Source organism: Drosophila navojoa, chromosome 4, assembly GCF_054131105.1.
Source record: "Drosophila navojoa isolate 15081-1374.11 chromosome 4, UAZ_NAV_1.0, whole genome shotgun sequence".
In the NCBI taxonomy this organism is placed as follows: domain Eukaryota; kingdom Metazoa; phylum Arthropoda; class Insecta; order Diptera; family Drosophilidae; genus Drosophila; species Drosophila navojoa.
Genome location: NC_142892.1, coordinates 14315092 through 14330462, shown reverse-complemented (window position 1 = coordinate 14330462; position 15371 = coordinate 14315092). Strand labels below are relative to the sequence as shown.

Below are 15371 nucleotides of genomic sequence, written 5' to 3'. Positions count from 1 at the left end.
CACAGCCGGTGCACGTACACTCATCTATAATACAAAGCCTATAGCGGGTATATAGTATCTATAACATACCAATAAAGTTAGCAGCTGCTTGAAAAAGCTAAAGATAAGACGTTAACAGTAGCACGATCGAGAAAGATAAAGCTAATTTACTAACTATATATCGTAAACGGAAAATCATTATAAAGTTAATATAAGATTTACGATATTTGATTCAAAAATGTGGATTTACGATCTGCAATTGGCGAAAATAAAATTGCTAGTCAGTAAAGCTTAAGCTTACGATATTTGATTTTCTACAGCTCATGCAAACAATTCTATATTCAAATAAATTTTCCATTTACAATATTTTATTATTGAGATCTACGATATTTGATAATAACGATATGCTTTGTCAGGCACGTTTCTCGAAAAATTATTGGCATCTATTTTTACTGTACGGAACGCGAGTCCCTCTCCGACATGCAACATTGCCCAGTCTCATAATTTTCAGACAGTTTTTGTTTATCGCTAACGATATTTGTTCTTGTTTGCGTTTTTGATTGTTTAACATTTATTCGCTGGGAGGTTATTGAAACTTGTTGCATTCCACGTAATCGCACCGTTTGTTTACATTATAAATATATCATAGGCTAGATATAGATATTTGTGTAAATGTATATCTGGGTATATGTATTTGTATATAACTCTAGTCTATATATAGAGGCACGCAGATGGGACTTTGAACTGACGCACTGGACTGGCACTAGTTGGCAGATCTTCCCCGCCTCTATACACAGTTTTTGCCTCTTTTTGCTTATGTCATGTACTCTTGCTATATACCAGAAGATGCAGATATTCCATTATCTTAGCTTTGGCTATCTTATATCTATGTTTATAAGGCAATTCAACGTGGGGCAAAGTTATGTAAGACTGATAATCTTCAGTAGCAAGGAAACATTTTAAAAATATAACAGACATAAGCAACCCTCAATTTATAAAGATAGTATAAGTAGCCATGTATTCTTCTTAAGGTATTCAGAAATATGTTTAGTATATCTTTACTATCTGATTATAAGCTTTTATTGTCTCTCCTTAAACTTTTCCATTGTTTTGACAGTTTTTTGGACTCGAGTCCGACCTACATCACGTCCACATGCGCTCCATTGAAAATCTTATCAATGTTGACCAGCAATTCCATTAAACACCCATTCATAAAATTAATTTTTATTTTTAGACTAAATAGAGATTTTGTTCTCGGCCATCATAAAACTAAATCGTGCCGGTTTATCAATAGTCTGCATTCTTACCAGATTAAAATCAATCCATTTTAGCGAAATTCGTTTATCGCTTATTGCGCACTTTGTGAAAAAGTCCACGGTGCCAAGAAACCCGTCGAACGGGATCTTATCTTTTGAATGGGAGGGTCTGCTGCATAGGTATGACAAAGCATATAAGGTATGCATCAGATATTATTCAAATTAGCCTAGGATTCGACTAGCCAATGCCCTGTATTCTGTTTCGCATAAGTTATTAAAGAGGAGCTATACATATGCTGTCTACCGGCAAGCGCTATATACCCCTTGTGCTACTGATAAGATCTATAGAGTATAAGCCACACTCCTGGCTCCACCCCAGTTGTAGACATTTGCCAGCCGCATGTTAGACACCTGATACTAATCGCAGACCCCCAATAACAACATTCGCACACGAAGATTATCGCTTAAAAATTGTTTGTTTTTTTTTTCGACTGCCAAAAAAACAATCTCATTCTGTTTATAGTCGTAGCTTCCCGCTCTCATCGCAGTTCACGAGCAAAGTGCGTGTGTATTTCATCAATGTGTCATACGTCTTACGTTTCCGCCGACGCCGAAGTCGACGTCGCAGCGTGACGTATTGCACTGGCAGATAAGTTCAATCGCTCTCTTGCCGGCCGGTCGGCTGTTTGGCTGGCTGTGCTGGGACTTTGGCCAATTTACAATACATGAGTATATATATACATACATACATATATGCATGTATACTTAAGTATAAGAATGACAGATTTATGAGAGACCAAAAGATTGATAATACGAATCAGAGAAGGGCAAGGCAGGTCAATCCACGTGTGTTTCGCTAGATCGCTGAACTTATAGTTTTATCGGCATTGATTGATGAATTTGTGCAGCATTCATTAACAAAGATAGCTTCGACGATATCGAAATTATTCACGAACCACAGACAATTTCTATTCTCTCTCTCCCTCTCTCTATTTCTATCTGTATTTCATGAGGCGCGTGTCATGGAAAATTTTCGTGCGATTTTGTTGTGGCGATTTTATTGGGTTTTTTTTTTCGCTTTTCGCTATGACAAACAAATTTGCATTTTGTTAAAAATAGATAATTCTAATTTATCTCTATATAGAACGGCTTTAAATTAAAAATCTTATACGTGTCATTAAATGCACATTTTGAAGCTAAGGTTGATAAACTCATCTTACGAAAACATCTTCGAAATGAGAAATTTTGTACAGAACATTTACGCCAAACATATTTATGTATGTAAGTACATAAATAAATGTATGTTTGTATAAAGTATATGCATTAACACATTCCTGTCAGCAGTAATATTTAAAAACATTTTACTCCAACCAAAATAGAGAAACAAATAATTAATTTTAATAATAATATGCATTGCTTTTATTTGATTATGGAACTTGTATCCCTATGTATTTGGTGTTGTTATTGTTTGTGTCTGTTATTCTCGTTTGAGAAGCATTTACATATTTATAACTGAAGCGTATGTATATGGACATTTAATATTTAAATGCATCCGTTGCGCTCGTAAAGAACATGTGCTGTAACTGATCAATATACATACATATATAAATATATGTATAACATATACATATTGTATGAAGTATTCCACAATTTGATAACGTAAAGAAAACGAATGTTTGATAAAACTGTGAACTTGTCGCTCTTCTACTCAAGTGAAAATTTATTTTACGCAGCAGCATTTGAGCAGCAGCAAATTCAAAATGCAATAATTGCGGTATGTAAGAACTCTTGTAAGAATAGGAGTTGCGAGAGAGACGGAGAGAGAGTGTCAGTTTGAACGAAATATAGCTATGGCTGCGCTGCTCTCGCTCAACAAGCGTTTGCTGTTCTCTCACACTTCCACTTCCTTTGCTGTGAGAGGGTTGTTGAGTATACACATCTTTATTCAGAAGAGCAGAACAAATACTAATGTAAAATGCAATCAAATGCAATGTGAGCGTCTCTCAGGTAGGCATTGCAAACTTATTTAAAGGGGTTGATCTGCTGATCAACAACGATTGAGAATTTGAGCGCCAAACAACGAAAGATCTGTCGTGGTGCTCTGCTACTGCGCTGTTCCTGGCGCTATTTCTACTCAGCAGGCATACGCTGTTGGGGGTTAGGCGTCGCTATGTTTCACAGTCGGTAGTCAGTCGCTTGTGAGCAGCCGTCAGTGTCGCGTGTGCCCTCGAATAAGCGCTTGTGTATAACAATTAAGTTGAGGCAAGCAAAAATATAGTGAATACATGCGTGAACGTGTGTGTGTGTGTGTTTGCATTTTGCTTGTGTAGTGATGTGCGTGCATGCAAAATCAAAACTGTTAATGCAAAAATATGTGTCAATTCAATTGAAATAAATAATTTATTTTTATTCTTTTACAGCAAATACAATCACGTTTTCTGTGCCAAATTAACTGTTATAACCAAGTGCAACTGAGAAGTAAAAACAAAAGTGAAAAGCAAAAGAAAAACAATAAAGCAAAAGTCAAATACAATTTGCATATAATTTACCGAAGAGCAACGCAAAGCGAAGAACAGTTTAAGCAAGTGCAACGGTAACAACGTATAATGGCACCAATAACCACTGACAATTGCGAATTTGAATGTGCAACAAGTGTTGAAAGCGGCAACAATACCGATAACTTTGAAAACGATATTAATATCGATAACGAACGTTTTGTGAGCAGTGCATCGAATGATTCGAATTTGAGTCAAGTTCAGGCTGAAGAACATGTTGCAGAGCAGCAGGAGCAGCAGCCGAAGCAGATGCCATGGGAGGCACCTGGTAAACAGGGACTCTACGATCCCCAGAACGAGCATGAGGCATGCGGCGTGGGATTCATTGTGGCCATCGATGGCAAACGCTCTCACAAGGTAAATTTGTTGTATAACTACAAATAGCATTATTCTTTGATTTATTGCTACTCTTTCTCTTTACTTGTCTGTACTTACAGATTCTTCGTGATGCCCAGACCTTGTCAGAACGGATGAATCATCGCGGCGCCTGCGCCTGTGACAACGACACCGGCGATGGCGCTGGTGTATTGGCTTCCATTCCTCACGGGCTCTATGCCAAGGCTCTGTAAGTTTACATCGTAGATGGGAATAGGACTGACTAGGGGTGAAGTCATGGGGGCACATGCACTTGGCAACTTTACAGCTATTTGCCGGCTGCCATTGATGAATGTCTTAAAAGTTGTTGACGATGACGGCGATATCGCTGCGATCTCGTGCGCGAAATACAAAAACAAAACAGAAAGTCAAAGCTATCAGCTTTTGAATGCCCTACTTTCAGTTGAGAGTATAATAGCAAACAAATTGTGCTGCATATGTACATATGTATATACCTCTCTCTTTCTCTCAGTCTCTGTTGAATTCGACGTAAGTTATCTAATCTAATGCATAGCGAAATTCTAATTAATTTTGTGATATAAATAGCTATAAAATATTTTTATAATCATTTTTTAAGGGAAAACAATTAATAAGTTAATTTTGCAGAGATAACTGATATCTTCAGCAGAATTTCACGTGATTCAGTTTGCTAATTTTGCGATATAAATATGTAAATACTATATATACATTTATTTGATAGTAAAATTAAAATTCGCCGAGATTAGAGATAGCTGATATCTTGCAGCATTTCACGTGATTTAGTTTATTAATTAAAATATTGATATCTAATGTATAGTTGAGGGCATTCCAGGTGCGCTGTTGCCTTGTCTAGAGATGTTCTACATGCTATTTTGTTATTTTACAAATGTATATACTATACAGATGTGTATATGTACGTATTTGCTTTATTGGCTCGGTCTCGACCCACAAATAAAAATAATAAAAACAGTTGAACATCAGGCGAGCGCATCAAAAATAGTTTGCTATAATGAAATACTCCTTCACATGTGGCAGAATCATTTAATTTTTTTATTATTAATCATTTTTGTGCACCAAATTCTGTTTGTACTTTGATTTGATTGCCATGTTTCGTTGTTTGCTCGATACGGGCTTTCATTTCCAGACACGCTTAGCTATTATAAAGTAATTTAGACAATTTTCGGTTATGTATAGAAAGTATTCAAGGGGATTTCAGTAGAGAATGCTGCGCAATTCACAGGTAATAACTTTTGCGCAAATTTTTTAATTATATACATATGTATGTATATTAGCAGTGCAATGCGAAATAAAACAAATGAAATATGACAAGGCTTGTCAAATATGACACATGAGAAGTAATGAGCTGTCTTCTTCATCTTAACGTTATATTAATATAGTCTTTATTGGGGTTTCTGCTAGCGTTAAAAAAAGATTTACACTTAACGAAAAGATTCTAATTTCTGTTAAATTATACTAGAATTGCTTCACAAATATTTTTGCAAAAGACAAAATTGAAATTGGTATGCAGAGAGATATAATTATAGAATATATACCCGAGGGAAGCAAATATGTATATGTATATGGATAGATATTTTTGGAATATTTTGGAATGTGTACAACATTGTATTTATTTTTAAAATTTCATTTCTTTGTTTCTCTAATGCTTATTATGTTTTTTTACTTTGTGTCATTTCTGTCAATATAATGTTTACTCTCGGAATCTCTCTGTTCTTGTTTCTTCGAAATAATACCATTTTCATGTTGCCATATCCAGATTTATATAACAAATTATTCATTTTATTTCAATTTTAGGCTTTTGATTATGTCTGCTTGAATTTCGGGTCATAAAATATTATTTAAAATTGCCAGAATTTAATCTCAGATCAAACCTTACTCACATTGGAAATTTTTGCTTGAACTTGATTTTGGGGGCATTAGCCGAACGCGCCCGCATTTTATAACACAAAAACAAAAATAAAAAATACTTGGGCTGATAATACCCAGTGACTCATTAATTGACTAAAACGGCAGCTGCTTAGCTGACTTCTAATTCATATTAAATACTCTTTATTTGGCTATAAACATTGCTTAATTAACACCTAGACCTCGACACCTAATTATGACAAAACATTTTGATTTAAAACCCCTGAAACACACTAAAAATAAATTGAAAGAGAGGCAGAGAGGAAGAGAGAGAAAGACAGCAAAGCTAAATGTAGACTTAGGATAGGTAAAATAACTCGAGAGTACGTCTATAGATCTAAGACTGCCTGTGGAATGAGAGTGTAGAGTGAATCGGGTGCATGATCCACAAGCTTTCTATGATTTCAAGTTCAGGAAATGTATTGGGTCAGACACATGAGCACATGTTCAACGAAATTGTGTAATCAGCGAACGAGAGTTCTCTAAACTCGCTGTTTTGTATATTTAAATGCGCGTTTTAAATGGCAAGCGGACGACCACAGGCGACGCTTGTTGCTGATAAGGCGTCAGATGTTTCGTCATTTTGACGTAATGCAAGCGAAATGCACGATGAATGGTGATAAATGAATGGCATCTGCTCAAACGGGCTAGACAAGCATTTCTATGCGATTGTCAATGAAACCTGCGCAATTTTTAATGGCTCTCCAAGGGTTTGAGGTGCACTGAGGGAAAAGCTTAGGCAGTGCAAAAAGAAACATTCGAGCTGATTAGAATACAATTCCTTATATTAGTTAGACTAGTTTTATTTTTGCTAACCATACCTTATATGTTGCTTTCTTTGCAGTGCTGAAAAGGGCGTAAACTTGCCCGAGTTGGGTAACTATGCCACCGGCATCTTCTACTTGGACGAGGCCCAGGCTGCCTCCGCGGAAGCTGAGTTCAACGAGCTGGCCGAGAGTCTGGGTTTGTCGGTGCTCGCCTGGCGCACCGTGCCAACCAATCAGCAGGCCATTGGCGTTGTTGCACGGAAGTCGGAGCCGTTGTCGCGCCAGGTGTTTGTCGCCCGACCTGAAGGCTCGGACGAGAAGTCCTTCCAGCGTCAGGTGTTTGTGCTGCGCAAGCGGGCTAGCCATGAGTTGGCCAAACAGGGCAGGCGCTTCTACATCTGCTCCTTGTCGGATCGCACTGTGGTCTACAAGGGTCTCTTCACCTCGGATCAGCTGTGGGAGTACTATACGGACCTGAAGGATCCAGAATTTGAGACCTATATGGCCCTGGTGCACACGCGCTTCTCCACCAACACGTTCCCCAGCTGGGAGCGAGCCCATCCGCTGCGCGTCTTGGCCCACAACGGTGAGATCAACACTCTACGTGGCAATGTGAATCTGATGAAGGCTCGCGAGGGTGTCATGCAGTCGGAGCTGTTTGGCGATCAGCTGAAGAAGCTTTATCCCGTGGTGGAGCCCAATCTATCCGATTCGGGCTCGTTTGATTGTGTCCTGGAGTTCATGACAATGGCCAGCGAACGTTCATTGCCCGAGTCCGTGATGACCATGGTGCCGGAGGCTTGGCAGAACGATCGCACGATGCCGCAGGAGAAGCGCGACTTCTATCAATGGGCTGCCTGTGTGATGGAGCCCTGGGATGGTCCGGCTTTGATCAGCTTCACCGATGGTCGTTACATTGGCGCCGTGCTGGATCGTAATGGACTGCGTCCATCTCGCTTCTATGTGACTAAGGAGAATGTGCTGGTCATGGCCAGCGAGGTGGGCGTCTATGATGTCGATCCGTCGCAGGTGACGCTCAAGAGCCGCCTCAAGCCAGGTCGTATGTTGCTGGTGGACACCAAGGAGCAGAAGCTTATCCAGGACATTGAACTGAAGTCGCGCATTGCGAAGTCGCGTCCCCACTCCGAGTGGCTGCAGCAGAAGGTGAGTTGGCTTCCCCATCCCTGAATCCCACGAACGTGGTAGCACTCCCTTCACTCTGACACGCGAAGCACAGCTAAACAGGTCGACACTCAAAATTGGTTAATGCTAATATAAATAACTCTCTGTAATTGTAATTGTTGTTGTTGTTATCCATTTCTCTACCATGCTGTCAATGTGATATATATATATGTATGTATATCTGATGTGGACTAATCCCAGATGGTGAGTTGTCGGATCTTGCGCCGAGTCGTAGTCGTTGTAGATATTTTGTTTCTTTACGTTGGGTTGCATCGCATGTCCTTGTTTCACAGCTATCCAAAAACAGTTAGTTTAATCCATGTCGCACCTTGTTTCCGTCCATCAGATCACGCTGGATGAGATTCGTAATGCGAACGTGCTGAATACGCCCATCGAGGAGCCACCGAAGCCGCCAGCATCGCAGCGCGGCATTTTCGATCCGCGACTCTCGCTCTTCGGCTACACCACGGAGACGGTCAACATGCTCCTGATACCCATGTTCAAGAACAAGTAGGTGACCTTCGCTCACTAGTTGAACACATTAACAACTTCTGCAATCTCTTTACAGAAAAGAGGCACTTGGATCGATGGGCAACGATGCGCCGCTGGCTTGCTTGTCCGGCTTTCAGCCCATTCCGTATGAGTACTTCAAGCAGCTCTTCGCACAGGTGACCAATCCACCAATCGATCCGTTCCGCGAGAAGGTGGTCATGTCCATGCAATGCCCCATTGGACCGGAGGCGAATTTGCTGCAGCCATCGGCCCAGCAGGTCCACCGCATTTGGCTGCCAAATCCCATTTTGAGCATTCCAGATACCCAGCTGCTTAAGCGCAATACGCACCGTGGGTGGAAGACCAAGGTCCTGGACATTACATTCCAGTATAGCGAGGGCACTCGGGGCTACATGGAGTGCATCGAGCGCATCTGTCGGGAGGGTGCCAGTGCTGCTCAGGCAGGCTATCAGCTGATCGTTATATCCGATCGCGAAGCTGGTTCAAACGAACGTGTCGCAGTTTCAGCTCTGCTTGCACTGGGTGCACTGCATCATCATCTGATCGAGACATTGCAACGCATGAAGGTGGGCATTATTGTGGAGACGGCCGAGGCACGCGAGGTGCACCACGTGTGCGTCTTGCTCGGCTATGGCGCCGACGCTATCTGCCCCTATTTGGCCTTCGAACTGGCCCAGGCGCTACGGGATGATGGCGTCATCAGCGCAGATGTCACCGACAAGCAGATCTACGCCGCCTACGCTCAGGCAATCGATACTGGTATTGCCAAGGTAATGGCCAAGATGGGCATCAGCACGCTTCAGTCCTACAAGAGCGCCCAGATCTTCGAGGCAGTGGGCTTGGGCAACGAGCTGATTGATAAGTGCTTCCGCGGCACTCAAAGCCGTATTGGTGGCGTGACCCTGGAGATACTGGCCAAAGAGGGTCTCGAGCGCTTCCAGCTGACCTATGGCAAGGTATCGCCCGACACACACATTCTTCGCAATCCCGGACAATACCATTGGCGTCACGGCGGCGAGGCACACATTAACGAGCCCTCCTCCATTGGCAGCCTGCAAGAGGCGGCCGTCAACAATAATAAGAACGCCTTCGAGGCCTTCAAGAAGACCACGCTGGAGAGCGTGAAAAACTGTGCACTGCGTGGACAGCTGGAATTTGTAACCGATCGTGAAAAGATTGACATATCCGAAGTGGAGCCGGCCAGCGAGATTGTGAAGCGGTTAGTAAACTCTTTGATTTAGCGTCTACAATTGGTTCTGAATTGACAGCATTTATCTTCCGCAGCTTCGCCACTGGCGCCATGAGCTTCGGCAGCATCTCGTTGGAGGCACATCAAACGCTCTCCATAACCATGAATCGCATTGGAGGCAAGAGCAACACCGGCGAAGGTGGCGAAGACTCTGATCGCTATCTGAGTAAGTTTGGGAATAAAAAGTAATACTCAACTTATATATAATCTATTCAATTTCAACTATTTCAGATCAAGATCCTAACAATAGCCGCCGTTCGGCTATCAAGCAGGTGGCCTCGGGTCGTTTTGGTGTGACCGCCTCGTACCTGGCCAATGCGGATGATCTGCAGATCAAGATGGCTCAGGGCGCCAAGCCGGGTGAAGGCGGTGAGCTGCCCGGCTACAAGGTGACCAAGGACATTGCCAAGACACGAAAATCGGTGCCCGGCGTGGGTCTAATATCGCCACCACCACATCACGATATCTATTCCATTGAGGATCTGGCCGAGCTGATCTACGATCTCAAGTGCTCCAATCCCAATGCGCGCATCAGCGTCAAACTAGTGTCCGAGGTGGGCGTGGGCGTGGTTGCCTCTGGCGTAGCCAAGGTAAGTTGAAGAGATCTACTCCAAGTGCACTCCGTGTCTCATCTGTGTGATGATTTCTGTGCAGGGCAAAGCTGAACATATTGTCATTTCTGGCCATGATGGCGGCACCGGTGCCAGCTCCTGGACGGGCATTAAGAATGCTGGCTTGCCCTGGGAGCTTGGCATTGCAGAGACGCACCAAGTACTTGTTTTGAATAATCTACGATCAAGGTAAGTTTTCGACCAACAGACCCCTGGGGCACGTTCCACGTTCCCCAGCCCCCACTTGTTACTAATCATGAAAGAAACATATTACTGAAGAAGAGCCTGGTTATCCAGATGACAGCGTTGGAAAACGTATTGAGATTATTGAGCTCGTTGATAAACAGAGATTGAGAATTGAGTTTAAAGAGAAACGATCGAACGGATTGATCCACAGATCTGTGTGTGAGGCAAGCCGGATAAAGGAAGGTGATCCATACATATAAACCTACACATAACATTGCATATAGCTCGATGATGTCGTTAATGCTGCTGTCTTTCATACTCAAAATTCAGTCAATGATCATGAGATCAACGGATATATCGAGATATATATATGTATATATAGCCAGATTGCTCACACACAATCCATCTACACACACATGCCACATGTCCAATTCAGACAAAATACAAACCGAAATGATATTGATTATGATCCGAACCGAACTGATCCGATCCGATCCGATCCAAACCGAACCGAACCGAACCATCGATCGGTGCCATCTACTCACTTGCTCGCTCGCACGATCGTCGCGCCGCGCTGTGCTCCATTCGTAATTTCTTCTCATTACATTAATCTCGATTTTGAGTATCCAATTAACATTGCATTCCTTTCTATGTCATATCTTCCTACTCCCATGGATCGCTTGTGGATGTGCAGGGTCGTCGTTCAGGCTGATGGTCAGCTGCGCACGGGCTTCGATGTGGTTGTTGCTGCTCTGCTTGGCGCCGATGAGTTTGGCTTCAGCACAGCTCCCTTGATTGTTATGGGTAGGCTAAATATTTCTCTCTGCAATGTTCCTTAATCTCTTATACCTTGTTTTAGGCTGTACCATGATGCGCAAGTGTCATTTGAATACCTGTCCCGTGGGCATTGCCACACAGGATCCAGTGCTGCGCAAGAAATTCACCGGCAAACCGGAGCATGTCATTAACTTCTTCTTCATGCTAGCTGAGGACGTGAGTGTGACACTCAAAGTTGGGTTTCTCTGTGTCTTATGCGATTTCCTCGTCATTTTCAGATCCGTCAAATTATGGCCAACCTGGGCATCCGCAAGTTCCAGGACCTGATTGGACGAACCGATCTGCTGCGCATGTCCAGCCATCGGGGAATTAAAGCAAGCAATTTGGATCTCAAGCTGCTGCTACAGCCAGCATTGGAGCTGCGCCCAGGCACAAACATTGTTGGCGGCTCGGTGAAGCAGGACTTCCAATTGGAAAAGCGCTCCGATAACAAGTTGATCGAGCAGGCTCAGCAAATCTTTAACGGTAGCCGAGACAACATCACCATAAACATGGCCATACACAACGAGGAGCGTGCGTTTGGCTCTACCCTGAGCTATCACATTGCCTGTAAATATGGCGAGGCTGGTCTGCCTGCTGGAAAGAGCATTGACATCTTCCTCGAGGGCTCGGCTGGTCAGAGCTTCTGCGCCTTCTTGGCACGTGGCGTCAATGTGACCCTTAAGGGCGATGCCAACGATTATGTCGGCAAGGGCCTCTGCGGTGGCAATGTAGTCATCATGCCACCAGACACCGCACCGTTCGAGTCGCATCTGAATGTGATCGTGGGCAATGTGTGCCTCTATGGCGCCACCGAGGGCACCGCCTACTTCCGAGGCATTGCTGCTGAACGTTTCTGTGTGCGCAATTCAGGCGTGACTGCCGTCGTGGAGGGTGTGGGTGATCACGGCTGCGAATACATGACTGGTGGATTGGTTGTTATCCTTGGCTTGACTGGACGCAATTTCGCAGCGGGCATGTCCGGTGGCATTGCCTATGTCTATGATATTGATGGCTCCTTCAAGCCCAAGGTCAATCCAGAATCAGTTGAGCTGTTGCCGTTGCAGTTGGACGAAGATGTGTCGCTAGTCAAGCGGCTCCTGGCTGACTTCATCGAGAAGACCGGCTCGAAGGTGGCCAAGGAGCTGCTCGATAACTGGGCGCAAGAGCAGGCGAAATTCGTTAAGGTCTTCCCATACGAATACCAGAAGGCCCTAAAGGACCTGGCCGAGCAGGCGGCACAGGAGCAGCCCGCCAAGGTGGCAGCTGTCGAGAATGGCAACGGTAAACATGAACCGCATATCAAGGACATCGAGGAAGCCATTCAAGATGTGGCATTGGAGCAGAAGCGTGCTGATCGTGTGCTGGACAAGCTGCACGGCTTTGTCAAATACAAGCGTGAGGCGGCTCCTTATCGCGATGCTGGCACTCGCCAGAAGGATTGGGATGAGGTCTACAATTTCCCACATGTGCGCAAGAATTTAAAGATGCAGGCCGCCCGTTGCATGGAATGCGGTGTACCCTTCTGTCAGTCGAACTCCACTGGCTGTCCGTTGGGCAACATCATACCCAAGTGGAACGATCTGGTCTTCCACGGCGAATGGCAGGAGGCATTGCGACAGCTGCTTCAGACCAATAACTTCCCCGAATTTACGGGTCGCGTCTGCCCCGCTCCCTGCGAGGGCTCCTGCGTGCTGGGCATTTCGGAACCAGCAGTAACCATCAAGAACATTGAGTGCGCCATAATCGATCATGCCTTCGAGCAGGGCTGGATCAAGGCCGAGATACCAGAGACGCGCACCGGCAAGCGTGTGGCCATTGTGGGCTCCGGTCCCTCTGGCCTGGCAGCTGCTCAGCAGCTCAACCGTGCCGGACACTTTGTCACGGTCTTTGAGCGCAACGATCGTGTCGGCGGTCTGCTGCAGTACGGCATTCCAACCATGAAGCTATCCAAGGAGGTGGTCAAGCGGCGCGTGGATCTCATGGCCGATGAGGGCATTGAGTTCCGTACTAATGTGCACATTGGCAAGGATACTAGCGCAGAGAAGTTGGTGCAGGAGTAAGTCCTAATTGTATAGGCTTTGATTTAAATGCTCAATAACACCTTTTCCGCTTTCCAGCTATGATGCAGTGTTGTTAACCACAGGCTCCACCTGGCCGCGCGACTTGCCTTTGGCCAATCGCGATCTGCAGGGCATTCACTTTGCCATGGAGTTCCTTGAGGCGCAGCAGAAGAAGCAGCTGGGCGGCAAGAAGGAGATCATTTCAGCTGAGGGCAAGGATGTCATTATAATTGGTGGCGGTGACACCGGCTGCGATTGCATTGCGACCTCGTTGCGTCAGGGTGCAAAGAGCATTACCACATTCGAGATTTTGCCAGAACCGCCAGCAAAGCGTGCCGACGACAATCCCTGGCCACAGTGGCCCAGGGTATTCCGAGTGGACTACGGCCATGAGGAGGTGCGCCTCAAGTGGGGCAAAGATCCACGTCAATACTGCACCACAACCAAGGAGTTTGTGGGTGAGAACGGGCATATTAAGGGAGTGCACACTGTCGAGGTGGAGTGGACCAAGACAGAGACGGGCGCATGGCGCATGCAGGAGGTGGCAGGCTCGGAGAAATACTTCCCAGCTGATCTGATTCTGCTGGCTATGGGCTTCCTTGGGCCGGAGAAGACGGTGCCGAACGAGCTGGGTCTGGAGCTGGATCCTCGCGGCAACATAAAAGCATGCAACGGACAGTATGGCACTTCCAATCCCAAGGTGTTTGCAGCAGGCGGTAAGTGGAACTGATTGAGGTGACGTGGAAGACGAAAATTTTACAATATCCTGCTTTGCAGATTGCCGGCGTGGTCAGTCGTTGGTGGTATGGGCCATTACGGAGGGTCGTCAAGCGGCGCGTCAAGTGGATTCCTATCTAACGGGCAAACCCAGCGGCTTGCCTGGACCTGGCGGTGTCATTAATCCAACAGTACCCAGATACTAAGTACCTGAAGATGTTGATGCTGGATGGTGATGCGGGGTGTCTGTCTTCTGTCTGTGTGCGTGCGTCGTCCTTAGCATAGAAAAATTCGTATGGTTTTCATTTTGAGAACCTAATTAGAATTTGTGATTTTTATTTTCGCGATTTTAGTTTAGTTTACTCTAAAAAAGACTTCAGTTTTTTACACTACATATTAAACACCTTTTAATGATCGTTTTATTTTTGTTTTTGACGGCGGCACGCCCACAATGCGCTCCTGGCCAGTCCAGTAGCTGCGATGCCCTCCAAGACTTGGATACGAAATGAGAGAGTCAATTATGAGTGCAAAACAAAGTGTCGAAAATTACAAAAACTCCCAAATTTTGGGTCTAAAATATCCAAATTCAAAGGACAATAACTAGAAATTAACCGTTAAAGCGTTATAAAAATCAACAACAAAAAACATATAATATCACATATTAGATATGTATTTGTGTTTCATATATTATTGTACTTACTCGCTTTCAGTTTCGAGAATTTAGCCAAAAGTTGGTATGCTGATTCCCTCAATTAACAAAATTACAAGTAATAATGGCACTGAGCACGTATATTTATATTTCTGCAGTTTTCTCAGCTTATATCGAATTGCATTTGTAGGTGTTGTTTGTTTTTTGAGCTACAACTGATCGTTAATTGCAAAGTACCTCTATAAACTATTTACAATATGTATTAACAAAACAAAAATATTGGTATTTTTAATGCCGTACGTTTAAAGATTCCTTGGCAAAATACCATAATTAATCCATATATATACAAATATATATATATTTAACAAAAAGTTCGCATCAATGTACACCTATATATACAAGCAAATATGTGAAATCAAATGGTGAAGTATTAAATATATTAAAGTGTTGCAAGCAAAAATTCAAAGAGCTTTTTATTTTCCGCCCAAATGTTATGTAAGGAAAAGCTGGCTGCTATAGCATCAATCACCTTATCGATATACTGAAAATAT

The 15371-nt window shown here is 43.9% G+C and overlaps 1 protein-coding gene across 1 annotated transcript; it reads left to right on the top strand.

The window, feature by feature from the left end:
• Positions 1-3841: 3841 nt before the first annotated feature.
• Positions 3842-14587, top strand: LOC108650790 (uncharacterized). Its single transcript, XM_018100072.3, has 13 exons — positions 3842-4147; positions 4228-4355; positions 6912-7998; positions 8363-8526; positions 8585-9748; positions 9814-9944; positions 10010-10368; positions 10433-10578; positions 11270-11379; positions 11435-11568; positions 11631-13450; positions 13512-14170; positions 14232-14587. Exons 1-13 carry the CDS (start codon positions 3842-3844, stop codon positions 14375-14377), a joined length of 6354 nt encoding a protein of 2117 aa, XP_017955561.1. The 3' UTR covers positions 14378-14587.
• The last annotated feature ends 784 nt before the right edge of the window (positions 14588-15371 follow it).